General features: G+C 43.8%; 1 protein-coding gene and 1 long non-coding RNA gene across 3 annotated transcripts in view; one reads left to right on the top strand and one right to left on the bottom strand.

Annotated features, from left to right (window-relative positions):
• Positions 1 to 24,476, bottom strand: part of LOC111770677 (uncharacterized) — a 43,004-nt gene extending 18,528 nt beyond the window's left edge. Inside the window, exon 1 of one of the 2 annotated variants that reach the window (XR_011432381.1) lies at positions 24,362 to 24,476. This is a non-coding gene — a long non-coding RNA (uncharacterized lncRNA). Of the gene's footprint in view, positions 1 to 24,357 lie in introns of both variants that reach the window. The other variant, XR_002804054.2, reaches the window with a different exon arrangement.
• Positions 24,477 to 26,592: 2,116 nt separating this feature from the next.
• On the top strand, positions 26,593 to 27,745 carry MSMP (microseminoprotein, prostate associated). Its single transcript, XM_003364127.5, has 3 exons — positions 26,593 to 26,862; positions 27,084 to 27,192; positions 27,565 to 27,745. Exons 1-3 carry the CDS (start codon positions 26,733 to 26,735, stop codon positions 27,743 to 27,745), a joined length of 420 nt encoding a protein of 139 aa, XP_003364175.1. The 5' UTR covers positions 26,593 to 26,732.
• The last annotated feature ends 42 nt before the right edge of the window (positions 27,746 to 27,787 follow it).

The following is a 27,787-nucleotide window of genomic DNA, read 5'->3' as shown; positions in this document are numbered from 1 at the left end:
TCCTTGCTAAGCCAAACAGAAGGAATACAGGCTATTCCACCTCCAACTGCCCTCTCTGTCCTCTACCTCACTCAAATTGCCTTTGGTCTTCCCAGCTAAATGCAGAGCTGAACAAGTCCCGTGTGCAAACAGATCTTCTAGCTCCGGAGTGAGAAATCAGTCTCCCCATCAGGTAGATTCTCCTTGATACCCTCTTGCTTGGCTTGGGGGCAAAAGGAGGGGAAAGTGCTCCCTGTTAGGCTCCTGAACCCCCCCCCCTTGAGTCATCTTATATCTTCCATAGACTGGGAGTGAGGTGGGGTGATGAGGCATGGGTGGGGTTAGTGGTTGGCGGTTCCAAGGCCAGTTCTGCCACCTCTCGGTAAGCCCTGGAGAGGGTGACTGACCCCAACTATTAGCAACTCTCTCTAGAATGTGTGGTGCTTAGTGTTTATTTGTCCCCACTTTTGGACCTTAGTCACCAATTCCAGGGCAATAGGAAAAATTCAACTCAATATCTCCTACAGTGTGCTGAAGTGAAGGAAAGGTTATATGAAATAAGGAGCTCAAGTGCCTTCCTAAATGACTTAAGTGAGAGAAAGGATCAGGAATTGAAAGTTCAGGCAGAATAAAGAAAGAAGACAGGGGTCGGCCCCATGGCCAAGTGGTTAAGTTCACACACTCTGCTGCGGCGGCCCAGGGTTTCGCTGGTTCAGATCCTGAGTGCAGACATGGCACTGCTCATCAGGCCATGCTGAGGCGGCGTCCCACATGCCACAACTAGAAGGACCCACAACGAAAATGTACAACTAGTTACTGGGGGGACTGGAGGAGAAAAAGCAGGAAAGAAAAAAAAGAAGAAGAAGATTGGCAACAGTTGTTAGCTCAGATGCCAATCTTAAAAAAAAAAACGAAAGAAGACAGAGACAGACTGGGGATAGAACATCGGATGAAAACCATGGGCACTTTCTCTCCAATTAAAAAAAAGGCACATATACGTATTACATACAAAATTTTGTATATCATTTCAGGGGCACATGGATCTAGGATCTCCTGAAACTCTTGAAGCGGCCAAAGGACCCCAGATTAACAAGTCTTCGTCTACGAGAAAGCAAGCAGGAAGGTAATAGTTCCTTGTATACGCTGGAGGAAGGAGTGGTATTTATGCAGGTAAAGCAAATGCTAAAAGGTCAGACACTCAGGGTCAGACACCCGGAAGCAGTCCATGCCGGATTCTGGTTTTCTAAATGAGATGTTTAATCCAAACTATTCTGATTGTTTAATACTACTCAACCTATTTTTCAGTATCATGTCATGATATATCCTTCTATATAGTAAATATAACTGATAATTGAGGGACTTCAAGAAAGGGGCCAGAAATTTGATTATGCCTTAAAATGTAGATGTTGGACTAGAAATTATTAACACTAAGTGCCCCCCTGAAGGGGAATAAGGTGTCTAAGGGACAAGATGGGAAGGAGATTTTTTCATTATATATCATTTCATATTTAATTTTGTAACGTGTGCAAGTATTACTTATTCAAAATTTTTAGTTAAAAATTAATATTAATCATAAACACAAAAGTATAAAAAATATATAATATTGATATAGAGTGCTTGATGTTTTGAATGTTTCAAAGGAAGGCAATGGGACATCAAAGAGAAAGCTAGGGTTCCTCAGATGGATGACCCTACATGGTGAATCCCTCATAACCGCACTAGGAATATTTCAAATATCAGAAGGCGGAATGGTGACGTCAGAGCTGCTGTGGACTGAATGTGTCCTACTGAAATTCATGTGTTGAAATCCTAACCTCTAGGGTGATGGTATTAGGAGGTGGGGCCTTTGGGAGGTGATTAGACCATGAGGGTGAGCCCTCACGAGTGGGATTAGTGCCCTTGTGAAGTAGATCCCAGAGAGCTCCCCCGACCCTTCCCCTACGTAAGGATACAACAAAAAGGTCGGTGTTGTGGGGCCGGCTCTGTGGCCGAGTGGTTAAGTTCGCGCGCTCCGCTGCGGCGGCCCAGGGTTCGGATCCTGGGCGCGGACATGGCACCGCTTGTCAGGCCACGTTGAGGCGGTGTACCACATATCCCACAACTAGAGGTACGTGCAACTAAGATATACAACTGGGTATGGGGAGGGGTTGGGGAGATAAAGCAGAAAAAAAAAAAAAAGATTGGCAATAGTTGTTAGCCCAGGTGCCAATCTTTACAAAAAAAAAAAAAAAAAGGCCGTTGTCTATGAGAAAGCAGATCCTCACCAGACACAGAATCTTCTGGTACCTTGATTTTGGACTTCCAGCCTCCAGCACTGTGAGAAGTAAATTTGTTTCTAAACCACCCAGTCTAGGGTAGTTCGTTATATCACCCCAAACAAGCTAAGACAAGAGTAAATTTTTTTTCTGAAAACCAGTAATTTGAGACAAAAAAGTAATAGTGAAGTATTATAGAAAGTGTAATCCAAGATTAGTAAATCTAAAGAAGAGCCAGGACTAGAACATTTTACAAGAAATCGGTACCTAAAAAAACTCCCCAAACACGATTTAGATAACTTCATGTACGATGTCATAAAAACAAAGCTAAGATTGGTTGGGGTATCTTTGGCCCACAAATAAAGTCCTGGAAGCAACTACTTTGATTTTCCACAGAGTAAATCTTGACCAAATTCCAGACAAGATGAACTGTAAGGCTGATTTAGACTCTTCCTTGAGGACTGAGACTGGTTATTAAAATACATATTTACCTCAATATTTGGATGAGAATAGGGCTCTAAAAACAACCAGTGTGATACATACGACTCTATGTGAGCAGATGAGTGAGTCATTGTCCTCAAACAACTGCTAGGTCTCTGAGAGAGAAAAATGGAGTGGTAATGCGACGCCAGCCTCTCCCACCAAAAGACAGCTGAGAACCCCTCCCGTCAATGACTGAGAGTAACTGAACAGTCTAACGAAAAAGGCAAAGAAGGCTGCCCACCATCTGCAGTTTAGAAGAAAACAAGAAAAGAACCCTAATGTTTTTCTTTCAAATATAAGCTTTACACTAACTTGACAGAAGGCAAATAAACAGATTCCAGGATCTCCAGATTAAAACCTACTTACAATGAAAATAAATGTAAAAGTACTTTGTAAATTGTAAAGCATTATATAAATGTTAATAATTGTCATAACTATTAGGGACATTTCCTTCCCCAAAATGAACTAGACCCCATCATCAACAGTTTGAGGTCATGTTCTACAAAGGTGAAATTTTTTTATTTTTATTTTTATGGTTTTTCGGTGAGGAAGATTGGCCCTGAGCTAACATCTGTTGCCAATCTTCCTCTTTTTTCTTTTTCTCCTCAAAGCCCCAGTACATAGTTGTATATCCTAGTTGTAAGTCATTCTAGTTCTTCTATGTGGGATGCCACCACAGCATGGCTTGATGAGCAGTATGTAGGTCCGTGCCTGGGATCCGAACTGGCAAACCCTGGGCCACCAAAGTGGAGTGCACGAACTTAACCACTTGGCCACAGGGCCAGCCCCAAGGTGAAATATTTTTAAAATGTGAGTTTGCATGTTTTTATAACATTGTCCAAAGGTTTTCAAATTTTTCGTCTCTTCGTTGAAAAATCTGAGAATAGGAGCCACTCAGTGACACATGACCAAAAGAGAGTTTAGAAACTGTTAAATTCAGTTCACTATAACAAATATTTATCGAGGGGCCTTCAGAGGATACGAAGATAAGTCAGCATATAGTTCTCTGCCCTGCCTACCCTTAAGAAGTATACTAACTAGGAAGAGACAAAAGCCAGTTTCTGTGGCAGAGTGATTATGTTTTTTGTTTTTTGTGTTTTTTTTTAAAGATTGGCACCTGAGCTAACATCTGTTGCCAATCTTCTTCTTTTTTTTCCCTTCTTCTTCTTCTCCCCAAAGCCCCCCTAGTACATAGCTGTATATTCTGGCTGTGCGTGCCTCTGGTTGTCGATTATGTTAATGTGTGACGTAGTAAATAGATGTGCTCCTTCCTGCTCCCACTGGCTGGCCCTACCCACCCCCGTCAGTCCTTGGCCTGCTTCTTATTAGATCCACTCCTCTCCCTCTCCAGTGAGTCGGACACTCACAGATTGAGTCCTCAGCTCCCTGAGTCCCTGCTGAATTCAACCAATGAGAGGCACTGGCACAAGTCTGGAAGTCAGAAGGAAGCCAGAAGACAAAATGTCTCTTCCACTCCTCCCTCTGCCGTGGCCAGCATCTTCGACAGAAGCTGTGTGACCCTATGGCTCCAGCTGCCCTAAGGTAGGCCCTCCAAAGTTCCAGGTTGTAGGTTGCCCTGGCCCCTGGGCTTCCTCTTCTTGTCCCTTCAGCCTGGGAATGATAGAAAATTCCTGCTGCTGCTCATTGCTGACAGCCTCGCCTTCCCCTGACCGGCTTCCTAGCTCTCCCTTCACTTTTATAGCTAATTCTCTGAATGAAATTCCCTCTGGTTTAAATAGTTAGAGTGATTTCTGCTTTCCCGGCTGGACTCCAAATGTGGCGGCTAAACCAAAAATGAATTTACTGCTATTGAGAGCAAAGAGCCTGATTCCAAAATTGCTAAATCCGAAGTTCACTGCTGTGGGTGTGAGTCCAGATGAGCTACAGCATGGGAAGGGGGCCACTGACGAGGACGAGGACGTGATTGAATCCATCCTTAAAATTTGGAGAGGAGAATGGACCTGCACAGGGACAGATTAAGGCCTTTAGAAACCCAAAACACTGAAAGATTTGGGGATATTCCACTCCACCCAAAAATAAAAATAAAATCAATCTTTTACACTTACAATGTAAGTGTAAAAAAATACAATAAATTCTGATTTTTTTTCCATAGTAACTACTTTCATATTTTAAAAAATATGTCAAAATCTTTCTCCTCCCTAGTGGCCCTCTTTTGCCGGTGTCCTAAGCACACACTCAGTCTCCTATCAGGCATCCAGCGACGGCCTGCACAGCCTGCCCCGTCCAGAGCTCCAGTGGGCAGCCTCTTAGGGATGGTACATCTACAGGGTATGGGGTGCTGGAGGCTGAGTCTCCTGAGGACCTAGGAGTGGAGAGAAGTGATTCTTAAATTTACATGGGCCCACAGGGAGCTGTGGGCTTTAGAAAGGAAGGTGAGCTGGTGTGCCAACCCTGAGAGGCTTCTCTGAAAGAGCAAGAGGATGCACAGGGTTCACCTGCTGGTGGTGAGGTATACAGTGGATGCACCTTCAAGGGGTCAACCATGTGCAGAAAAAGTTAATGCGCCACCACCGGTCAAAACCATCACTGGCCGTCATCCTCTTAGAACCAACTGTAGGGGAAGGGAGAGCATGACAAGCTGCTGACGGAGACAGGAGATGACTAAGATGAGACCAGTAAGGATACAAGCCTCCCCTCCAGGTGCCTGACTGTGTACAAATCCTGAAAGATAGGACCAAACAGGGAGGGAACAGAAAGTCCAGAGATGGAGCTTTGAATTGGACTGGAAGTTACGAATCTTAGTTTTTACACACACACACACACACACACACACACACACACACACACACACACACACACACAATCACTGGATTAGACCAAATATACCTGAAAGGTACGACATTAAGTTTTCCTCTATCAGTGGGGGGAAGATATCAGCTCTAAAAACAAAAGTTAAAATCTCTGCATTTCAAAGTCTGTGGCTGTACAATTTGTACCAATTACATATTTATCCACTTCCAAGATTTTAGCTGGTGCCAGTGGTTGACAATGCCTAGATTTCTATCTCTAGCTTTACTTGTCTTCATGCTCAGGTGATTCTTTCTGCCAAGAATACCCTCCCCACTCTCATCCCATATTTTACACATTCAAACCCTAACCATTCTTCAAGTCTGGTTCAGATGGAGCTTTCGGTTTGAGAACTGGCTTTCACCTGAGCTCTCACAGTGTTTTATCTGTATCTCTTCCATGAAGGTTTTCGCTTTCTGCTTCATGTTAGAGTAATATGGGTACATTTCATCCCTCCTGCTAGGCAGTGAGCTACCTGAAAACAGAAGACATGTTTTATTCATCTTAGATCTCCTTAGTATTTGTTGATGGAAAGAACACCATTCTTCAGAGTCTAGATGTGGAGACTAAACAACATGATACTGAACAACCAATGAATCATTGAAGAAATAAAGGGAGAAATCAAAAAACATCTGGAGACAAATGAGAACGAGAACACACAATACCAACTCATATGGGATGTGGAAAAAGCAGTCCTAAGAGGGAAATTTATGGCAATACAGGCCCACGTTAACAAACAAGAAAAAGCTCAAATAAGCAATCTTAAACTACACGTAACAGAATTAGAAAAAGAAGAACAAACAAAGCCCAAACTCAGCAGAAGCAGAGTCTAGATGATCGCTCCCAAGATGATGCCCTTAAAAAGCTGTGACAGAAATTCCACTTCTGATGCTGCCTTCAGTGAGTCACTCAAGAAAATCAGTCTTACCAATAATTATTGCTAATATTTATTTTGTGCCATATGCCAACAACTGGGCCATGAGCTTTGCATCTAGTATTTCATTTAATCTGCCTAACAATCCTCTAAGACAGGTACTATTATAGTCCTCATTTGATAAAGACACTGAAGCCCAGAGACTTAACCAATTGCCCAAGACTACCCAGTTAGTAAGTGACGGAGCTGGGATGTGACCGCTTCAGAGGCACATCCACATTCCATCAAAAACAAAATTACCCAGACTGATCATTCACTTTGTCAAACCAATTTAGAATAATTTTTAGTTATTTTAATAAAATTTATCTTCAAAGAATAAGTATTTGCCACTGGTAAATATATATATTTATTTTAAAGTGGATATAAAATTGAAAAAACAATGGACTATTTCTTTTCACCTATAAAAAAAGTTTTTAGAAATAATAATACCTAATGCTAGTAGGTGTGCAGGAAAATGGTACTGTCGCATACTACTAGTGGGGGTACCATCTGGTACAACTTTAGAGAGCAACTTGGCAATTTCCATCAAAAGCCTGGAAACTCATCAGTTCCACCTCAAGAATTGAGCTAAAGAAAACATCACAGATTTAGCCCCAAAGATACTCAACACAGCATTGTTTATAATGATGAAAAATTAGGAAAGATGTAAATTTCTAATAATAAGGCATTATACCATTAAATTATATTACGCTCATATGTTAAAATCCAAGCAGCCCGTTAAACATTGTTTCAGAGAAGACTACTCCCCACCACGCATCAAGTGAAAACAGAAAGTGGGAAAATGTACAGAATGAGTTTCATTAAAAATACACACACAGGGGCCAGCCCCAAGGCCGAGTGGTTAAGTTCGCGTGCTCTGCTTCAGCAGCCCAGGGTTTCGCTGGTTTGGATCCTGGGCGTGGACATGGCACCGCTCATCAGGCCATGCTGAGGCGGCGTCCCACATGCCACAACTAGAAGGACCCACAACTAAAATATACAACTATGTACCCCGGGGGCTTTGGGACAAAAGGGAAAAATAAAATCTTTAAAAAAAAATCAAAATGTTGAGAATGGCTATCACTTGTGGATAGTATCGATTAGAATTTTATAAAGAACTGTATTTTCAATGATTATGTATTACTTTTGTAATAAGAAAAAACTATATGAGGGGCTTTTTTTTAAGAAAAAAAGGCATCACAGGGATGAAAGGATACCAAAAGACTTTTTTATATATGTCACTGAACTAGGTCTGTAGTTTCCATTTAACAAATATACCAGTCAAAATTGGTGGAGTTTTTATATATTAATTACCAGTATGTTTGTTTATAAAGACATCTTACTTTAGTGGCTGGCCCCGTGGCCAAGTGGGTAGGTTCATGCGCTCTGCTTCAGCAGCCTGGGGTTTCGCCAGTTCAAATCCTGGGCGCGGACACGGCACCGCTCATCAAGCCATGCTGAGGCGGCGTCCCACATGCCACAACTAGAAGGACCCACAACTAAAATTACAACTATGTACTGGGGGGCTTTGGGGAAAAAAGAAGGAAAAATAAAATCTAAAAAAAAAAAAGACATATTACTTTAAGACATTTTATACAACCCCACCACAGTTAGTACACAGCTCAACAGATACTTAGTGAACAGAATTGAGTAGTCTAGTGTAAAATTCTTATAAATGATCTAGATGAGGAGGAACATAGTGAAATTCCTAGTTTACAGATGACAGTAAATTCCTCCATTTTAATTCAATCACATTTGACACGGTTGACCATCATCTTCTTCTTAAAACTCTTACCATGGCTTCTCCCACAGCGCATTCTCCTAGTCCTCCTTCCATTACTACATCCACTGATGCCTCACTGTGACGAAGATCCTCTTCCTCCTCTGAAAAGTAGAACATGGGCTTTCCCCTCAGGCTCTGATCCTCAGCTTCCTGCATTCTTCCATCCACACTCACTTCCTTGGTGAGTTCAGCCACAATCACGGCATCATCTATCACCCCAGTGGAGATCACTTCAGGAGGAACGTGACCTTGTGTTACTGGGTGTAGGCATGTGTGCCGTCATTGCTACATAGGCAAGGTATTTTGATATTGCACAACAGTAATGATTAGAATTTATAGGACAACTCACCAAGGAAAAGACTGCTTGGAGGATTTGAGGAAGAGTTGTTAGCACCTGTGGCAGTGAACTCCTTCCCCCTCCCCATAAAGTAAACCAAATAAAAATACATAAATAGAAAAAAGTCAGCAAAGCATGTGTTTAAAATTGTCAGGTAGGGCCAGCCCCAGTGGCCCTGTGGTTAAATTCAGGGCGCTCTGCTTCAGTGGCCCAGGTTTGGTTCCTGGGCATGGACCTACACCACTCTGTTGGCGGCCATGCTGTGCTGGCAGCCCACATACCGAAAAACAGAGAAAGATTGGCATGGATGTTACCTCAGGGCAAATCTTCCTCAGGAAAAAAAATAATTCTCAGGTTAATGGTATCATACCTTGTTTGGGGAAGGAAGAAACTAAGTAAATGAAATAATTGGCCAACAGAAGATATTTTTTAAAGGACTTAGATTTTACATTTACAAAACTCACTTATATGAACAAAGTACAGTACATATTTTTATTAATCACAACTTTGTTTTTTATTTTTCTGGTGATCAGTTCTAGTCAGTTGATCACATTACTCTTGTGGACTCAACTTCAAAACAAATCTTCTAACTGTCTGCCTCCCCTTCCAATCAGATTTCTGCCCTCAAGCTTCTGCTATATAGAAATTGCAAGCTGCCACGGGACTTGAAGATTCATTATTTAGATTCAGGGTATGTTAATCAAAGCTTCTGAAATAAGCTAAAGGCTACAGGGATTCCCTCAGACCCAATACGTGGAACAGAGAGGCTACAGACTTTTGGAATAGGAAGGCAGCATTTTTTGGCTAATTTTTGACTAATCCTGGCATGAAAAAAAGCACATGTTAGACAGCCCCACAGAACATTACTCCATAGGAAGGTCATCAAAAGCCTGAAGGCCATGAGCAAGAGCAAGATTAGGCCCAGATACAAGCCCAGAGTAATAAATATAAAAGCCAAGCTTCACTGAAGGGTAGAACCAACCCTAACATCCAGCTAGTAAATATGCTTCAGACAAGCAAAACAGGAGAGGAGATGGTTGAGGAAGATAGAACTTCCAAGGCTCAGAGCCACTAACACCTGTAGACGGGTAAAGGAAGCATCTACACATATCTATCTAGGCCTACAAAGCTGGGCCGTGCTCTTTGATGACTGTTTATTAGGGCGGTGCATAAGGAGGCAGCTTCTGGAGCTTGCCAGCCAAGCAGAGGGGTTATTAGAAGTAAGTATATATGGAAGTTACTCCTCAGAAAAGTAGAGCTAGCTGAACTAAACCAAAGATCAAGACCAAGGGGAACGAATTGGGCATCAGAATCAGAGTGGCAAAGACAGAAAGAAAAGGTGAGGATCCTCTTCAAGGAAGTGAAAGAATGCAACAAAATTTGTGGGATAGTCCAGATCCATAGGATTCACATAGGATCCATGGGATTCACTCTGATCCTACTGAACCTCAACAGGTTAAAGGCAGAGCCTTGAGGGTACACATCTGTGTGGGAACCATCTCCTTCCTCTGAGCCCCTGCTACCTCCTGGAGTCCAAGTTTCTTCAGATTTGACAGGCGGAAGGCTGCCGTGTTATTAGGGAAATACCTAAGGTAGGCTGGGCGCTCCAAGTGTGCTCCTCTGATCCTCTGTAGCCCACCCACTCCATCAAATATTATAGGTAACTTCAGCACCACCAGGAGTCCAGTCAAACACTCTGCCACTTCTCTACAGCAGATTGTAGCAATACACCTTCTGTGACGCCGCACTACAGGTTTCTTCCAACCTCCTGGCAGCTCTCTCTTAGTCTCTTACCGACTCTTCGTTCTTTACCTGTCCCTTGGGTTGACTGGTGTTCCTTGAGGTTCCATTCTAGACTTTCTTTTACTCCACTCAATGCTCTTTCTAAGATTATATCTATAGCCATAACTCCAATAACCATTTCTATACGGCAAGATTGAATCGCCAGTCCATTTCTGTCAGCTCTAAATTAATATTTCCAGTTGCATACTGGATCTCTTCACTTGATGGCCTTGCAAGCACTTCAAATTCAATGTCCAAAACCAGACACACGATTTTCCCCAAAGTATCTTCGCACCCCAAAGTTCTCTTACTCAGTAAATGACACCACCATCCACCTACATGCTCAGGCCAAAAACCTGAGTCATCCTTGAATTCTCCATTTCCCTCACTCTCCACATCCAAGTCTTGCTGGATATACCTCCAAAATATGCCCTCGAATCCATCCACTTCTCCACTGCCTCTACCCTATGTAGTCTAAACCACCATCATCTTTTATCTGGACCAATGTAACAGCCCTTAACTTGTCTCCTAGTATCTAATGTTGATCCTCTCCAATCTACTGTCGATAAAACACCCAAAATGCAGTGCTGGCAAAATCACTCCTCTGTGTAAAACCCTTGAATGGCTTCCCCTTTGTAGGAAGAACTACAGTGATTTCAAGGTTCTCCATGATCTGGCCCCTGCCCATCTCTTCAGCCTCATCCTACATCACATCCCCCACTACCTCCCCTCTATGCTCCAGATACACTGAACTTCTTTCATTCCTTTCATATCTCTCACCTTTGCACATACTGTCCCCTCTGCCTGAAACATTCTTCCCACCTTTCACCTGATCATCTCAAAATCATTCTTAAGGTCACAGCGTAAACACTACTTCCTTTATAGATGAGGTTCCCCCCCAAAATGTGTATTGTAATAATTGTACTTTCTCAGTAATATTTTTCAAACTTAGTATTGTTCAAACTGTATTATATTTGTGTTTATTCCCTTATCTCTGAAAATGCTGTATCCTCAGTGCCTAGGAAAGTGTATGGTATAACAGACACTCAACTAATATTAGAATTAATTTAAAAATGAGTAAATGACAAAATCCAGGTAATTTGGATGACTCCTCAAAAAATGGTCTCCTCGAGGTGAAGACGGATGCTGATGGAAATAGCAGACCACAAGAATCTGTCTTCACAGGTTTGGTAGAGCCAGCTGTAGGGGACGTGTTCCAACGACATGGTTCTCCCTTGGTAAAAGGTGCAGCCAGTGCTGGGACATTGGTGATGCTGAGGCAGGTACACATGGGTAAGCAGTCCCCTGCAGCCGAGTGCACTGAGCTACCTGCTCAGCTAGGCCACATGTCTCTGGCATCTATCTTAACCTACCTCAGATGAGCCCAATCAGCCCCTGTTGGAGGCAGGCACAGAGGCCTGCATCATTCCACATTCACTCCTGCCTTCTGTCGTCAACTGTGGTGGATGAGATGACTAGCACCCTCTACTCACATGAAGGTCTTGTACATCTTCAAAGTTGCTGAGACCACATCCTTCAGAAGTCCCCAAACCAGTTTAACACAGTCAGATCTGATCATTTAAACAGTCTTTACAGTCTTGCTCAGATTCTCTTGAATAAAAATTGCTCAGTCTCTCAGATAGCCACCTCATTCCTGCTTTTCTACCTAAGATGGATCCAGATCTGGATGCACAAGGGTAAGGGGACTTCATGGCAGCAAGAAAGAGTTAGACTCATTGAGCAAGTGATCCTCTGGCTTCCTAGATCTAGGGCAATGTTCCTTTGTCTCTGTTTGCTATTTACTCTGCAGGCAGTCACGGCCCAACTCTGTGGCTGGTATAACACTAGGGTCTCTCTCAGCCCAGAAATAGCCTGAGGTGGTGCCCTCTGGCAGAATAAATTGCATTCTCTGGCACTATTTTTCTGTGTCTGGTTGTGACAACTATCACAATCTTCAGATGCGTGTATACTCAGCACAAACGCAACAGAAACCCTTCCTAGTCTCCGCACTGAGGGCTTGCCTGTTGCACATGGGAAATGCCCCGCATCTTGACTTCCAGGGTCAGGCATTTTCACAAAGTCTCACTGATGCTTCTTCCAAAATCTCTCTCCATTTAGCGCCTACATTTCTTTTCCGATTATCTAGTTCCGGTCTTCCCAGGCTATGTCCAGGCTCAGCAAGAATGAGCGTCATGATGGGTTAATGAGGTCTGCTAAGGATAGATGGATAGGTGTGTCACACCATGAATGGTCTATGTGCTGATCCTTAATCTCTTCTTCCTCAAATGCATTAGTCCAAATTAATCTGCCTTCTTTGTTTGTACCTACTGAAATTTTATTCATCTTTCAGAACTAGTTCAAGCTTTATTTCTTCTACAAAGGTCAACTCAGGCCATAGTGATCTCATCCTGCCCTGAATTAATACCACTTATTATCTAGTTATTTAATATTAGTACCAGTTTAAACTGTAATTGTAACTAGTACTTATTAGTGGTATTTGAAGTGGCCTGAAGAATGGTGGTATCATTAACACAAAATATGACTGGTTTTAAGGAACATAGGAATAGTTGGTTATAGAAGATATCTGGTTCTCTATCAGGAAAGAGATCTAGGAGTTCTCTGAAGATACTCAGCAAACTCTTTTGGCAAAAAGATATTATCAAAAATAGAACTGGAGACAAAAACCGTTGTGCTCGAATCAAAGAAGAGAGCATTAAGTCTGGTCGTTAGATCTCAATAGTAACGGGAGCATGAGATCACTTACCACGATTTTCCATCCTATACTGCTGTACCACTTCCTGAATTGCACTATAGCTGGCTGTATGCCGCCCAAGATTCCCTGTTGTCTAGAGATCAGCGACCCTTTGTGGAGAGAGGTTCTTGCTCTATCATACAGTAAGATTAAGTAGATGCCAAGGCTATGAAATATTTCCTTCAACTGAGGAATCACAGATGGAGGCAATAACACTTTTTTGACTCTGCCATGCACGCAAACACAGCCTCTTCTATTAAGATGCAAACTCCAGGGAGCAAGGACATTTCTGTTATGTTCATTACTGTATCTCCAGTGCCTGACTCAGAGCAGGTGACCGAAATATATTTTACTAATGAGTAGTTAATATTTAATAAATATTAGATGAAGTCAACAATACACAGAACAAAAGTTTAATATTTCTATGCCACAATATGTCTGTTTTTGAGAGGTAATCACCTTTATTTCAGATTCTTCCTTTGCTACTACATCTGTTGTGCAGTGAATAAAAAGTTAAGGAAGTGATCAAAACGGATCATAAACATAAAAATACCTAAATGGTAACAGTTAAAACTATAAAACTTCTAGATACAGAAGAAAATACAGGAGAAAATCTTTATGACTTGGCGTAAGCAAAGATTTCTTATGCAGGGCACAAAAATCACTAACCGTTATGACAAAAAAAGAAATTAGACTTCACCGAAATTTAAAACGTCTGCTCTTCAAAAGACACCATAAAGAAAATTAAAAGGCATGCCATTGACTGGGGAGAAATATTTTCAATTCACATCCTCACAAAGGACTTGTGTAAAGAACTCTTACAACACAAGAATATAAGAGAACTCTTACAATGCAAATAATGAGTCAAACATTCCGATTTTTTAAATGGGCAAGAGATTTAAATAGACTTCACCAAATATGTGATATCAATGGCAAATAAGCACATGAAAAGATGCTCAGTATCAACGACCAGTGCGGAAATGCAAAGTAAAACCACAATGAGATATTACTGTACACCTACTAGGATTTTTAAAAAACTGACAATACCAAGTGCTGACAGGGATGCAGAGCAACTGGAATTCTCATACAATGCTGGTAAGTGTAAAATTGTGCGGCCACTTGGGAAAACAGTTTGGCAGTTTGTTTGTTTTTTTAATCAAGTTAAACATTCACTTACCACAGAACCTAAGATTTCACTCCTAGGAATTTATCCAAGAAAAATACAAGCATATGTCCACAAAGACTGGTATGTGAACGTTCACAGCAGCTTCCAAAACATGGAAAAGAATCTAAATGTCCATCGACAGATGAACGGATAAACTAATTGTGGTATATCCAACAATGAATACTACTCAGCAATAAAGAGATGAACTATTGATATACATAAAAGACGGATGGGTTAATGGCCACAAACACAGGTTCTTTACCTGCCACACAAAAGGGGCCAAATAAAAACCAGAATGCCAGGCTTATGGGAAGGAGAAGATTTTTATTTCAGGTGACATGAGCTGGGAGACAAGATCAGCCCTCAAATTCATCTTGTCTCTCCGAAAGATGGGAGGCAAGTGGTTTTAAAGGTAGCAAGCAATGCAGCTGCATGTGGACGGGGAGCCTGTGGCCTTGCTGGTTGGTGCTTTCCCACCAGCCTGTTTGGCCCTGTGAGGGTGATTGCCGGCAGGATGGTGAGATAAGGAAATCCACAAGTGGGTGTCCTTGGTTGTCTGCCTACATGGTGGATGGTGGACTCTGGCGCCAGGAAGCCGAGGAGTAAGCAGGGAGAGGGGCTGAGTGCTCTGCTATAACCCCATATATGCTGGGTTTAATGCAGGGGAACTGGTATCAGGGCTGGCATCAGATAGACATCAAAAACATAATGCTGAATTAAAGAAGCCAAACACAGGATACATATTGTATGACTCCATTTATATGAAGTTATAAGTTATATGAAGTATATAAGTTACATGAAGTATATGAAGTATATAAGTTATATGAAGTTATAAGGAGTTATTTAAAAGTCTTTTTTTATTATCAATAGTGCCTGGCCGACAAACGATGACAGAGGTTAATTGGTCCATCAGTAGTATAGGATTATCCTTGATCCATTGACCTTCTGATATATAGTCAAGGAAGGTATTCTCTGTCCATTGGAAAAGGAGTAGGTTAGGAAATGTGTTTTTTTATCTGAAGTTTAATGCTTCAAAAGTGAAGAATCCCCACTGTAGGAAAACAAAACACTTCTTGTACATACTCTGATTGGGGTCTGGACCTTCCAAAGAGGGTATGTGTGCTGGCAGGAATGAACACACACACACACGGCAGAAATGCTTCCCTGGCCACACTCTATATGGCACAGAGGAAGAATGGCTCTACCATCAGAGGAGCACGTTGTCCAGAATGGCCAGATGGATAGTTTTTATTCATATCTCAACTTACAAATGTTTATTATGATCACTTTTTAAACTGTCAGGCACTGTAAATGCTTTCTGTGTAACACACAAAGGGGAGAAAGCATTATAACCGCCCTCTCTACCTGCCCTACCTTACACTCCTCCTTTCCCCCATCCCCTTAATTCACTGCGCCTTGATCCCTAGTAAATGTTAAAACCCCACCAGAGGGGTTGGGTTGAGCCAAAGTAAAGAAAGGCCTAGGATCCAGGTGTAGATAAGAAGTGTGGGAGAGGTAACGAGCTCAATGGACACTCATCACTTCTAGTTCCCAGCGTCCATGCCCCCTTCCTAAGAGAACTCTCCCGCTCTGGGTTTGCCCCCCTCGACAGAAACCAAGGAGTTTCGCTAAGGCTCCTTCCTCAGATCTAATCTCTCTATCCTGATACAGCCATAGATTGTCCTTGACTTAAGCGTGACCAGTCAAATAATCTCCTGGGACTGACTTCTTTAGCAGAGAGATGCAAGAAGCACTGAAATGCTCTGCAGTGGAGCCCGGCAAGACATCTGAGCAGTTCCTTCTCTGTCAGCTCAAGCCTCATTCCTTAGGTTCCCCTTCTATCCTGTGAGGTTCTCCTCAGGGAAGAAATAAAGACTTTAAGTCCCCCCTTCCTTTCCTGTCCCCCATCCTTTCTCAATCCCTCTCATCAGAATCAATGTCTGTTATCAGTTTGGTGTGTTTTCTTCCAGACAATTTCTATATATCTCATTCTTCTTCTAAAAAATGCATGTATGTGCCATATAAATTAGATTGTATCTATTGTTATGTAACTTGCTTTTCATGAGCTGTGATCTCCTATTTCTTTTGTATCTTGTCATCATCCCTGATTAAAACTGTACATACAAAAATCTCACCAAAGTTGGAGTCTGGAGGTATGATGGGACTCAGTTAATCTCACTATTATATAGCCCATTAATTACCCATAATAGGATAGATTTGGGATCAAGTTCAGCTAGCGGAACAATTAGGATCCTAAAGAACGTTAACAATGTGTCAGGCTGAAAAGTTCTTATAGGCAATATGGAGAAGGTTCTTGAGCAGAGAAATTTCATAATGAAGACAATGCTTCATGAAGAATAACAAGGCAACAGTGCATATCATATAGATCAGAAGGAGAGATTGGATAGCAGGGAGGTTAGTGCAGTGGCTCATAGGGAATGGTACATCTGAAGAAATAAAATTCTGGATTACAGTGGTGGCCAGAGAAATGGAGAGAAACTTGTGCTGAATTATAAGAAGGTAGACTGGTAGAATAGCAGAAGCAAATGATTGGAATTAGAGGAGCTAGGTTTGTTCCAACTCTGAAATTTTTTAGCTGTGTGACCTTCAGCAAGACACTTCTCGGCTTCATATCTGTCGCCCTGTTAATAAAATGAAGAACTTTGAATATTAGGGTCTTTAAAATTTTTTTTCAGCAGAACTTATTTCTCCTGAAAAAAAAAAAAAGCAAGACTGTTCTGGTTGAAGCCTAAATAAAGGGCTCAGAGCCCCAGTTATCCTCATTTCACCTCTCTCAACCACCTCTGAGGAGCCTCCAGAGGACCACGGAGCAAATTTTGAGAAATCTCTAAAGATTCTACTACCAATTCTAATATTCAATGAACAAGGGGATAAACTTGGCAGAGGTGCCTAGAAAAACAGTGATGACTTTAATAGTTGCCACAGAATCGTATAATTGAAAGGGTGAACTGACTTTCGATAAATTTGCCTACTTCTTCTTACAGGTCAAACTCAATTTAATATCCAAAATCTCATCCAAACCATGTGCAAATGGTAATCTATATAAACAATACAGTCACAAATAATTCACTAACAATTCAGCTCATTCCAGTTTGAAGTCCTCTAACTATTCAAACATTCTTCCTTATTAAGGCAAAATCTGTCTCCTATCACTGTCATCTAAAATAAAGGTCCTGGGCAAGCCCTGATGGCCTAGTGGTTAAAGTTCAGTGCACTCCACTTTGGTGGCCTGGGTTTGGTTCCCAGGTGGGGAACTACACCACTCGTTTGTTAGTGGTGATGCTGTGGCAGCAGCGCACATCAAAAAAAGAGGAAGATTGACAACAGACGTTAACTCAGGGCAAATCTTCCTCAGCAAAAAATTTAAAAATCAATAAATAATAAAACAAATAAATAAAGGTCCTGATTCCACCTTCTGGAACTAAACCAAGTAAATGTAACCCCCCACAGAGCAGCCCTCCAGCTGTTTGGAGAGGACCAGCAAGCCGACCTCATCACCCTTCGTGCTCTCTTGCTCCAGCCTGCCAGGAATGTTCCACGGAGGTAGCCTGCTCCAGTTTTGGATCAATTCTACATTTTCTAAGCATCTAAAGGCAAGCAGATTCCCATTGATTCATGGCTTTAAAGACTTACTCAAACCAGATGACGTCCCTTAAAACAAATGACTAGCTTTATAATGAAGTGTAAACAGAACCCAAGTTCATTATCTGGTATCTATTCTTTTCCTGTTACACGTTAGCTGCTCCCAATATATCAGAAGTAGACTGCTAAATCTTTTGACCCAAAGCAAATTATGAACACCTCTAGCCAGGGATCCAGAAAAATCCAAGATTCAAGGTCCAATGAAACAAGTATAAACAATACACATAAATGAATGGAAGCATCCTGACTCCAAAGCTTGTAATCTAATCAGCTCTCACAGGAATGTGGGTCTCACCAGCACAAAATTCAATTATCACCAAGGTGACATGGACTATCAGTGTTAGAAAGCAAGCTTCATTCACCATTCCTCATCCCACCCATGCCATATTCCACTATCAGGTCTGTAAATCAAGGGCTGTGGCTTCAGCCTGCGTATCTGCCGGTCTGGGTAGTGTGGGGATGGGGAGTGGGAAGTAGGACTGAGTCCCTAAGGAGAAAGCAAGCTGGCAGAGCCACAATCTGTGATGCCTGTGGGAGCGCTGAGCCTTTATGATTTCCTGTGTTCTGGTTGTCCTGGTAACCTGAGGCCTCCCTATTTGTGTTGGCATCATAGGGCCAAGAGCGGAAGCAAAGCTGGAGCCCCAGGAAGACTTGCAGGAAAAAATGTGGGTAATGCAGTAGTTATGTCACTGGAGGGTCAAGGCTAGGGCACAAGAATTACCTGATTAGGGTGGCGCAGGGTGGGGTATGGTAGGGTCTTGTAAATATCACACTTCCAGATTCTACTTCCAACATTTCTGATTCAGGAGGTCTAGGATGAGCTCGGGAACCTGTAATTTTAACAGGCTGCCTCCCACCAAGTAAGAGAAAGACAACACTTTTGAAAACCCAAGCAAAGCAAACACATCAGCAGTTGGAGAGAAAAAGTATAGCCATCACTTTCAGAAAGCCGATATTCTGGCACAGTAGTTCTCAACACAGGGGTGGGGGGGTGAGGCAGGATTTTGCCTTCCAGGGTACATCTGGTAATGTCTGAAGACATTTTTGGTTGTCACAACTGAGAAGTTACCTCTAACATCTAGTGGGTAGCGGCCAGGGATGCTGCCAAACATCCTACAGTACACAGGAAGGTCTCCCACAACAAAAGACTATCCAGCCCAAGATGTCAGTGCCGTGGTTGAGAGGATACTCTGCCCTGCAACTCCATCACCCCCAATCCACAGAAATCAGCGCTCCACACACAGATTTAGGGCACGGCAGAGACTTACGTGAGGTTCCTGCAAAAATCTGAGACCTCAAAAATGAATTTAAAAAAAAATAGTGAATATTATTAAAGATATGAATAAGGAGGAGAAGAGAACAAGAGACAAAAAAGGGAGGTAGGTATGGGTAACAATGGTGAGCCAAAAGGGAAACAAGGGAGGACAAAGCACTGGGTGACAACAGAAGCAAATGAATGCCACTTCCTCTGTGGGTATGGCCTATCCATATGGAGAAGACTGGTAAAGAGAAGCTAAACCTATTAAAAATAACAGATGAGCAAAAAAGTGAAAAACAAAAATGAAAGAAAAATGGATGAAGGAACTGTGAAGCAGTAGCTTTAGGATTTGTCAAGCATACATCTGGGATGAAAAAAGACATTAGAGATTGTTCTGCAAAAGAATGCTACACAGGAGCAGCCTGGTGGCGTAGTGGTTAAGTTCACGTGTTCCACTTTGGTGGCCCTGGGTTGACAGGTTCGGATCCAGGGTACGGACCTACGTACTACTCATCAAGCCACCTACACACCACTTACCAAGCCACGCTGTGGCAGTATCCCAAATACAAAGTAGAGGAAGATTGGCACAGATGTTAGCTGAGGGCCAACCTTCCTCACCAAACAAACAAACAAAAAAAGCTAAATAAAGACTCTTCAGCAATGATAAAAGAAAATGAGAGGAGTCCTAGGAGGAGGTCAGGAATTATGTGAGAAAGGAAAAAAAAAATTATTTATGACCTTCTAACCCTAACCATGCCCCAGAAAGATTGGGTCCAGAAAAAGTTCCTTGGTTTTACTGAGCAGAGATAATGAAAGGGAAGGGAAGTTGGAGAAAGAGATGCACAACGAAGAGCTCTTCTCCAGGGGAGAGAGATGGAGGTAGTGCTCAGAGAGAACGGAAGAGTAGGCTCCAAGAGGAGAAGGGAAGATGTTGCTGCGAGAGAAGGGCAGGGAGAAGGGAGAGATGTGGCAGCCACTGTAGGAAGAGGGACTTTAGGGACCCTTCCTCCTAATGACAGAGAGATTGAATGACCATTGTTTTTTTTTTAATTTTTGCTTTTGAGATATAGGAGATGAGATATAACCTCCAACTTCTACCCGTTCTAAGAAACCTTCAATAAAAACTGACATTACTCATCATGGCTTTGGGGGTTGGGTTCGTGTTTTTCCTCAGTTGTGACAACATGTAAGTCTGGCCTCCATAGAGATCAAGAGCGCAGCTATACGTTTTACCATGCCTAAGGCCACCATCAGACGTCTGGAGTAGCCAAAAGACAACCATGTGACAATGTGCTAACTCCTAGAGTTTAGAGCTGCATTAACACAAGAGTTGCTCACCTCATTTGGCTATTTAAATTTAAATTAACTAAAATTAAATAAAATCTCAAAATTCCATTCCTCAGTCACACTAGCCACATTTCAAGTGCTGATTAGCCACATGTGGCCAGCGACTACTGATTAGACAGGACAGGTAGAGAACATTTTCATCATCACAGAAAGTTCTCTGGGACAGTGTTGGAGGAAAGAAAAAAGCTTAGACAAATAGCTAACAAAAAACAAACCCTTTTCAAATCTTTAAAGAGCTGCCACATTGAAAAATAAGATTTCTTCCATATTGTTTCAACGAGCAAAACTAGGGGAAAAATTAAATGCAAAAGCAAGGCAGATTTCAGCTTAATAACCCTCTAGCCACTGAAGCTGGGTAACGGGAGACGGGCAGCCTCCACCGCAGGAGTAACCCACTCCATTCAGTAGAGACAGGCAAGCAAAGACCTACTTGATCACCTTTCAGAGATAATAAAGAACTAGATGCCTTCTAAGTATCTAGTTTTGAGTCTATAATTTTAAGAAAAGAGCAATTTACAAACGAGATAAAAGTAAGAGTCATAAATGGAATTTTAAAAGTCACTACTACCACAAGTAGACTGTGGAGCAGGCAGGAAAAATTAAAGCATATAAGTAGATAGGGAATTTAGTCAAAACTTAATGGTGGTTACCTGGGGGTTAACTATTGTTGGTGAAGGCTAGCATGAACATAATCTGTAAGCAGAAAAAAATAATAAAGAAAAATTTGGTAAGTGGTTCCAATGGTGCAGGGACAAGACAGGAAAACTTCAATATGAGTTACTAATGAAAACTTGACTATAGGGGCCAGCTCCGTGGCGGAGTGGTTAAGTTCGTGTGCTCCGCTTCAGTGGCCCAGGGTTCCACTGGTTCAGATCCTGGGTGCGGACATGGCACCGCTTATCAGGCCATGTTCAGGCGGCATCCCACATGCCACAACTGGAAGGACCCTGAACTAAAATATACAAGTATGTACTGGGCGGGGGGGGGGGTTGGGGGAGAAAAAGCAGGAAAAAAAAAAAGATTGGCAACAGTTGTTAGCTCAGGTGCCAATCTTAAAAAAAAAAAAAAGTGATTATAGTTGAAATCAGTACTACAACCAGAGAATTTTTTATATTCTCTGAGAGAGAGAATACTGGGCTGTTTGGGTATAACCATTGTATGTTCCTGGGACTCTGGCCCCTCCATCCCATCTTTCTGCTATTCACCACAGCCTTACAAGTCATCTCTCTCAACTGTGAAACTCAGCCTCCTTCATGAAGTCTTCATCTTCACAGGAATGACTCTCTCCTCTCATCATTCTTGTCTGAATACAGAACGCCAAAGGATGCTGTCTCTTAACCTTCTATCCTAGCTATACATTTACCCATCTTCATCTTCTACCCCAAAATGTCTTTGGCTTGATTATAATGTAATATACTGAATACATATTCATATTCATATATTGACTTATGGTTCTATTATCTGTGCGTTTTAGTATGTATGTGTACATGAGAACATTCATGTACACACACGTGATAACATCTATTTTTGGTAAGCATTTATGAACATGGCACTAGGATTTTGAAATTCATTATACAGTACCTACCACAACACCAAGCTTAAGTGTTCGCTCATCGGACCTTACAGTAATGGTCATGCCATGCTTCTAGATGCAAAATGTTGGAAGAAGAGACTGAAATAGATGTGAATTTGAAAACTTTTTTTCTTGTAGGAAAAATAATGGAAACAAGCATCTTCTGCTGTGTCTAGAGGAAGAATGCTTAATCACAAAGGGAAGATTGAAGCCTCAGTGAAAGCAAGCCTAAAAGTTTACAAACACTGCAGAATAAGAAAAAGGTGATAGAAGAGGAAGACAGAAGTGGATCATGCAGAACAAAGGAGGCCTAACCTTTTAAAAATCTGCGGTCTTACTGAAGAGAAAGGAGGAAAAAGAGAAGATTTCAATAAGAGTGTGAAAGATGGAAGAGAGCCAGAAAGGGCTGTAGGCTTTAAAAAAAAAAATCAATGAAGAAGTAGTGGTGTATGTTGGCAAAAAGAAGTGTGGAGTTGAGGGGAGGGAGAGAATTTATAGGAGAGGAAATTGGTGTGAAGTTTCCCTCTAAAGATGCCCAGCAGAGCAAAGAGAGAATGAAGGCAATAAGGTGGGCTAGGGCTGAACCAACACAGGGGAGAGCAACAGGGCCCAAAGCAGGAAGTTATTTTCTTTTTTTAAAATTAATTGTCCCAGTTTTTCTTGTTTGGGGCCAAAGGCAACTGTAGGATTTAAGAATCTTTAAAATAATTATAAAGATCCTAATCCTTGCAATTGCCTGTGGCCCAAGATAACATAAATTATAAAGATCGTGACAGAATTAGTGTCAGTTTCTGAGACAAGTACCAAATACCATTGTACAGCTGATTTTAAAAGACAAATCAGATGAATAAATTGCTATGTTATAGAAATACTATCATGAATAACAGCTTTAGCTTTCTCTTTTTACCAGCCACAGAGTAAATACAGAAACTTTATAGTTACATACACGATCACAGAAGATAATGAGTAACCTAACATATATGGTAAAACTGAGTTACTTGTCTTTGTATACCGTAGCCCAATGCCGCCACTCCAAGAAATGCTTCACTTGGTTCAGGTACACAGACAGGTGAAAGGGCTGCACAGAAGAGTGAAGGTTAAAAATAAAGACCATAAGATGAGGAAGAGAAAAACTAGAAGTGCTAGCTACTGATATAAGAATAACTGAGGCATTAACACAAAATTCAGTCAAATCAGCGAGGGAAAAATGGCACAAAAGCAAGACAAAGATTCAACACCATATAACTAATCTTCATAATCTTACTTGGGGTTTTTAATCAAGTATTCAATCAGATTTTTCAACTTTTCTATTTTTAAAAATTCAACGATATTAAGTCACTTGCTAAATGTAGTAATGCAATTTTACACGATTGTAAAACTTAGGGGACCGATGCCTAATTCTTTGGCAGGCAGTAATGCTGGACACAGATAACCTTGCCTTTAAGGCACTCCCGACTCTTCCTGCTTCGAGACCACAGAGTCTACCTGTGAGGCCAACTGCGGATTCCTCATTCCGGCATTGCAAGCCTTTGATGACCTGGCCACAACTGTACCCAGATAACCCTAACCCCGCTGCTCCCGAAACCTCCCCTCACTCGCCGGGCACTCAGGCTTCTGAACAGACCTCGTCCCTGGGGGTCGGCCCTGTCCACCTGCCCAACCGATGCGGAAGCCCCGCATCTACAGGCCCCGTCCCTCCCCTCGCCGAGGTCGCCAGGGCCTTCTCCCGGGCACTCGCGGCCCCCCGGGCGCCCCGCCGGCCTCGTGCAGGCTGCAGTCCTGCCTTCGGCGTCCAGGGCGTGCTTCGCGCCGGGACAAGCGCAGGCCCTGGACCCCCTGTGGCTCCCCGCTCAAACCTCTCGGGCGCACCCCCGCCCAGCCGCCCCTCGAGGCTCCCGCACAGCGGCTGCCGGCGTCGGAAGTGACTCACTTCCTGAGTGCGCACCTGCCCGGGGGCTGGCGCGCCGCCCGCCCGGGCCTCCGGCGGATGTTTGTCCTGCCCCCGCAGGCAGCGTGCGCCAACCGCCGCGCCCCCTGCCACTGGCGGCCCCTCCGGCTCTGCCTCGGCCAACCCGAAGTTGGGCCCTAACCACCGACACCCTTACACACGCGCGTACACAGCCACAAGCTACACAGATGCACACAGGAGCGTGCACACCAGCAGCCAGGCCAGTGGGCTCAACCAACACCTCCCCGCCGCCCCCCAACTTCTGGGAAAGGGATCCTTTCCAGAAGCCCCCTACTCCTGCCCCTATATACCTACGTCATCTTCACTGCAGGCGGCTAACTCGCACTTCTCCAGTCCCCATTACCTTACACACACCAATCCATGCTGGGCCCCCTTTGCCTTCCAGCATCACTACTGTCATAGCTTCGAGCTCCCCACTCATGTCCGCCCCCTATTGGGTTGGCTACAGGTTGCAGGAGCAGAAGGTAGTCTATGGTCCAGATTTCCAGGGTATCAGCTGGTGGCCCCCATCCAGAAAGACAGCAGCAGAGCTACTGACCACTGACAAGGCTTTTGGCCCCTTGTGCTAGACAGGCTTTCTAATCCACCTGCTCCAGCCAAGAGAGCAGCCCACGGCCCTGCCTCCCACGTGCCAGCCTGCATCAGGAACCCTGTTTCAACCCTGTTTTCTTTTTTCTCTTGGTACTCCTCTGGAACCAAAAAGCTATCAAACCTGACTAGGGTGAATGTGTGGTACAGTCTGCACCTCCATGCACTTAAGCTGTCTTCTCGGAAGAGGACGGAGAGTTTGAGGTGGACTGATGAGGTTGCTTCTGAATGGTGAAGAGGTGAGAAGGCAAGGTAACCCTCTAAAAAAGTCAGCCAGAAATAACGTATCTGATCCACTGGGTGACAGGTAGTGGGAGTCTTGGAGTGACGGGGACTAGAGACTTAGAAGGAAAAATGGAATAAAGGCCAAAGTGATTGGCTCTCTAAGTAGGAGAGGGCTAGCTGGAACAGGGGTCTTTGAAGTATGGGGAGAAAAAAGAAATCTAGTTTGGCCAGTGGCTCTTAGTACCAAAGAGATGGCCATTATGAGAGTAGTCAGAAAGAACTTGAGAGTTCACATGAGTGGGGATGGGAAGAATGGATCAGAATCCTAACAAGAAAAACAGGAGTCCTAAATTTAGCTGGAAGGATGATGAGAAAATGATACGTCTTCCCAGGAAAGAAGTGAGGGTACTGACCTGGGGAAAGTAGTTCTATCAGCAACACAGTTTCTCAAACCAGACATTTAGAATTTCAAGGGACAAGGACTAAAACCAAAATGCTCCTGCAGGTATGACAGGGAGCATGACTGTGAAAGGGGCAGAAGTCTATGCCAGGAGACAGCAGCCCTATCTGTGTACACAGAGCTGCTCAATGTCATTCAAAGAAAGGAATGTCCAGCCATTTTGTCTCTGAGCTCTAACACCAATCACAGTAGTTAATGTTTTTCTGAGGGCTATGTGGCAGGGACAGATCTCACTTAATCCTCTTAACAACCCTGAGTAGTATTACTATCCCAATTTACAGATAAGGAAACAGGCTTAGAGAGGTGAAGTCACTTGCCCAAGGTCACATAGCTGGTATGTGGAGTCAGGATCTGATTCTAAGTAGTCTGACTCTACAGCCCACGCTCTTAATCACCCATGTTGGGGTTCTCCAGAACCTGCAGGAAACTCAAGAGGACATCAGAGGATACATTCCTAAAACCTCATTCCATAATGTACAGGAGGAAAGAGGGCACCTCTGTGAAACTGGAGTGACTCCTACCATTAGGGCATCTAGAGGAGATGCCCCTCTTTGAAACCACCATCCCCAGATATGGGGAGATCATGTATCTGCTATATGGTTAAGGGTATTGAACAATGGACAGTTCACCTCTGGCAGGCCTGAGGAAAAGAGACACCCAGCTCACCTCTGAGGGGCTGCCATGCCTCTAGAACAGGAAGACCCTGCCCTAGGATCTGAGAGAAACATTCTCCACTCCAGGTGCCCCTTCGCTCTCCTGGAGCCTCTGGCCGTCGCACCCTACTGCAGCTCCTCGGTTTGGCTGGAACACAAGATTAGCCATCCCCAGGAAATGCCTCCCTCCGGTCCAGGCAGGGATCCCAGCATACACAGAGAGAGAGAGAAAGAGGGAGAGGGAGAGAGAGAAGGGGGTGTGTGTGTGCGCGGTGTGTGTGTGTTGGGGGAAGGGGTGGAGACGGTGGAATGCAACCTTCTCTCCAGGTCAGGGAAGAGATCTGGGGACCAGCTGGGGGCCCTCACCCCACACAGCTCCTTGCTGAGGAAGTGCCCAGTCCAGCACCCCTTCCACGGCCACCTCCCTCCCCCTAGCTGCACCCGGGCATGAATCAGCTCTCACAGCTTGTTAAAGCTAGACCTCTTGTTTTCATGCCCTCACCTCAGGAAACAGAGTTACAGCTTTTCCAGCTCTCCTCAGCAGGGGGCCAGGGTCCTCACTTTATAAACATCCTCAAGCCTGTGAGAGCAGAGGGCATAGAGATGGTATGAGACAGGAGCCCAAGGGAGAAAGACAGAAACTAAGACTCAAGAAGAGAAACAAAGAAAAGCCAAGGAGACAAGACCTGAGTAGCCTGAACAGAAGCCAAGAAGGGTCTGAGAGGGCTGTGCTGCAGAAATGGCCCTAAGGATGCCCCGGACCGGACAGGCTAAGGGGATCCTGGGAGGCTGGGGGATCATCTGCTTGGTGATATCTCTGCTCCTCCAGCACCCAGGAGTCCACAGCAAGTGCTACTTCCAAGCTCAAGGTAAAGCTCGGTGAGGTGTTAGGAAAGGATGAAGACATGGAGTTGGGGGGTGGGAGGGACTCAGAGGTGATCCTGTATCAGAATACCCAGACCCTCTACCTTGGAAGCAGGAGAGACTGAATACGGGGCTAGTGTGCACTTACTCTCCCCAGCTCCAGACCACAGTGCTTGTGTCTGCCCCACCACTCCCCCAAACACTAACATTTCCTCTTCCTCCCTAGCCCCCTGCCACCATGAGGGGAAGTATTTTACCCTGGGTGAGTCTTGGCTCCGCAAGGACTGCTTCCACTGCACCTGTCTGCATCCCATCGGTGTGGGCTGCTGTGACACGTGAGTGACCAAGGACAGCCAGAGAATGGCTCTGACCTGAATGACTGAGGGATGGCCAGGGAGTGACTAGATTGCTCTGATGTGAGAATGAACAGAACAGCAGTATGAGGCTGGCCAAACCTGAAGGTACCAAAAAGAGTGTGAGAGATACGGCTTCAGGCTACAAAGTGAGGGAGGTAGGGGTAGGTCTGGAGGAAAAATATTTCTGCTATGAAATGAAAAAATTCATATATAGTAGGCAAGAGCTTACTTAAGGGGACCAAGGGGGCACTAAGGGAAGATATGGGAGGAATGCTGGGAGAGGGGATGTGGGGCAGGGAAAAAGGTGGTCTTTCTCTGTGCTGACTCCTTCCCCATCCTTTGGTTCCACAGGTCCCAGCATCCCATTGACTTCCCGGCTGGGTGTGAGGTACACCAGGAGGCCGGCACCTGCCAATTCTCCCTGGTGCAAAAATCTGACCCTCGGCTGCCCTGCAAAGGGGGAAGGCCCAACCTAGAGTGGGGCTCAGCTAACACCCCTGTTCCTGGGGCTCCTGCTCCCCACTCCAGCTAAACTCAACTGATCACTCTTCTGCTGACTGCTCACTGCTGCTGC

Source organism: Equus caballus, chromosome 25 (genome assembly GCF_041296265.1).
Source record: "Equus caballus isolate H_3958 breed thoroughbred chromosome 25, TB-T2T, whole genome shotgun sequence".
NCBI classification, from domain to species: Eukaryota; Metazoa; Chordata; class Mammalia; order Perissodactyla; family Equidae; genus Equus; species Equus caballus.
Note: the sequence above shows the minus strand (reverse complement) of the source record. Positions and strands in the feature narration are given on the sequence as shown.

What these genes read in the sequence shown, in the direction of transcription:
- MSMP (XM_003364127.5), top strand. Translation starts at nt 26,733, where the DNA reads ATGGCCCTAAGGATGCCCCGGACCGGACAGGCTAAGGGGATCCTGGGA. An exon ending in GTGCTACTTCCAAGCTCAAG is followed by an intron (nt 26,863 to 27,083) that starts GTAAAGCTCGGT and finishes CTTCCTCCCTAG; the next exon opens with CCCCCTGCCACCATGAGGGG. An exon ending in GGTGTGGGCTGCTGTGACAC is followed by an intron (nt 27,193 to 27,564) that starts GTGAGTGACCAA and finishes TTGGTTCCACAG; the next exon opens with GTCCCAGCATCCCATTGACT.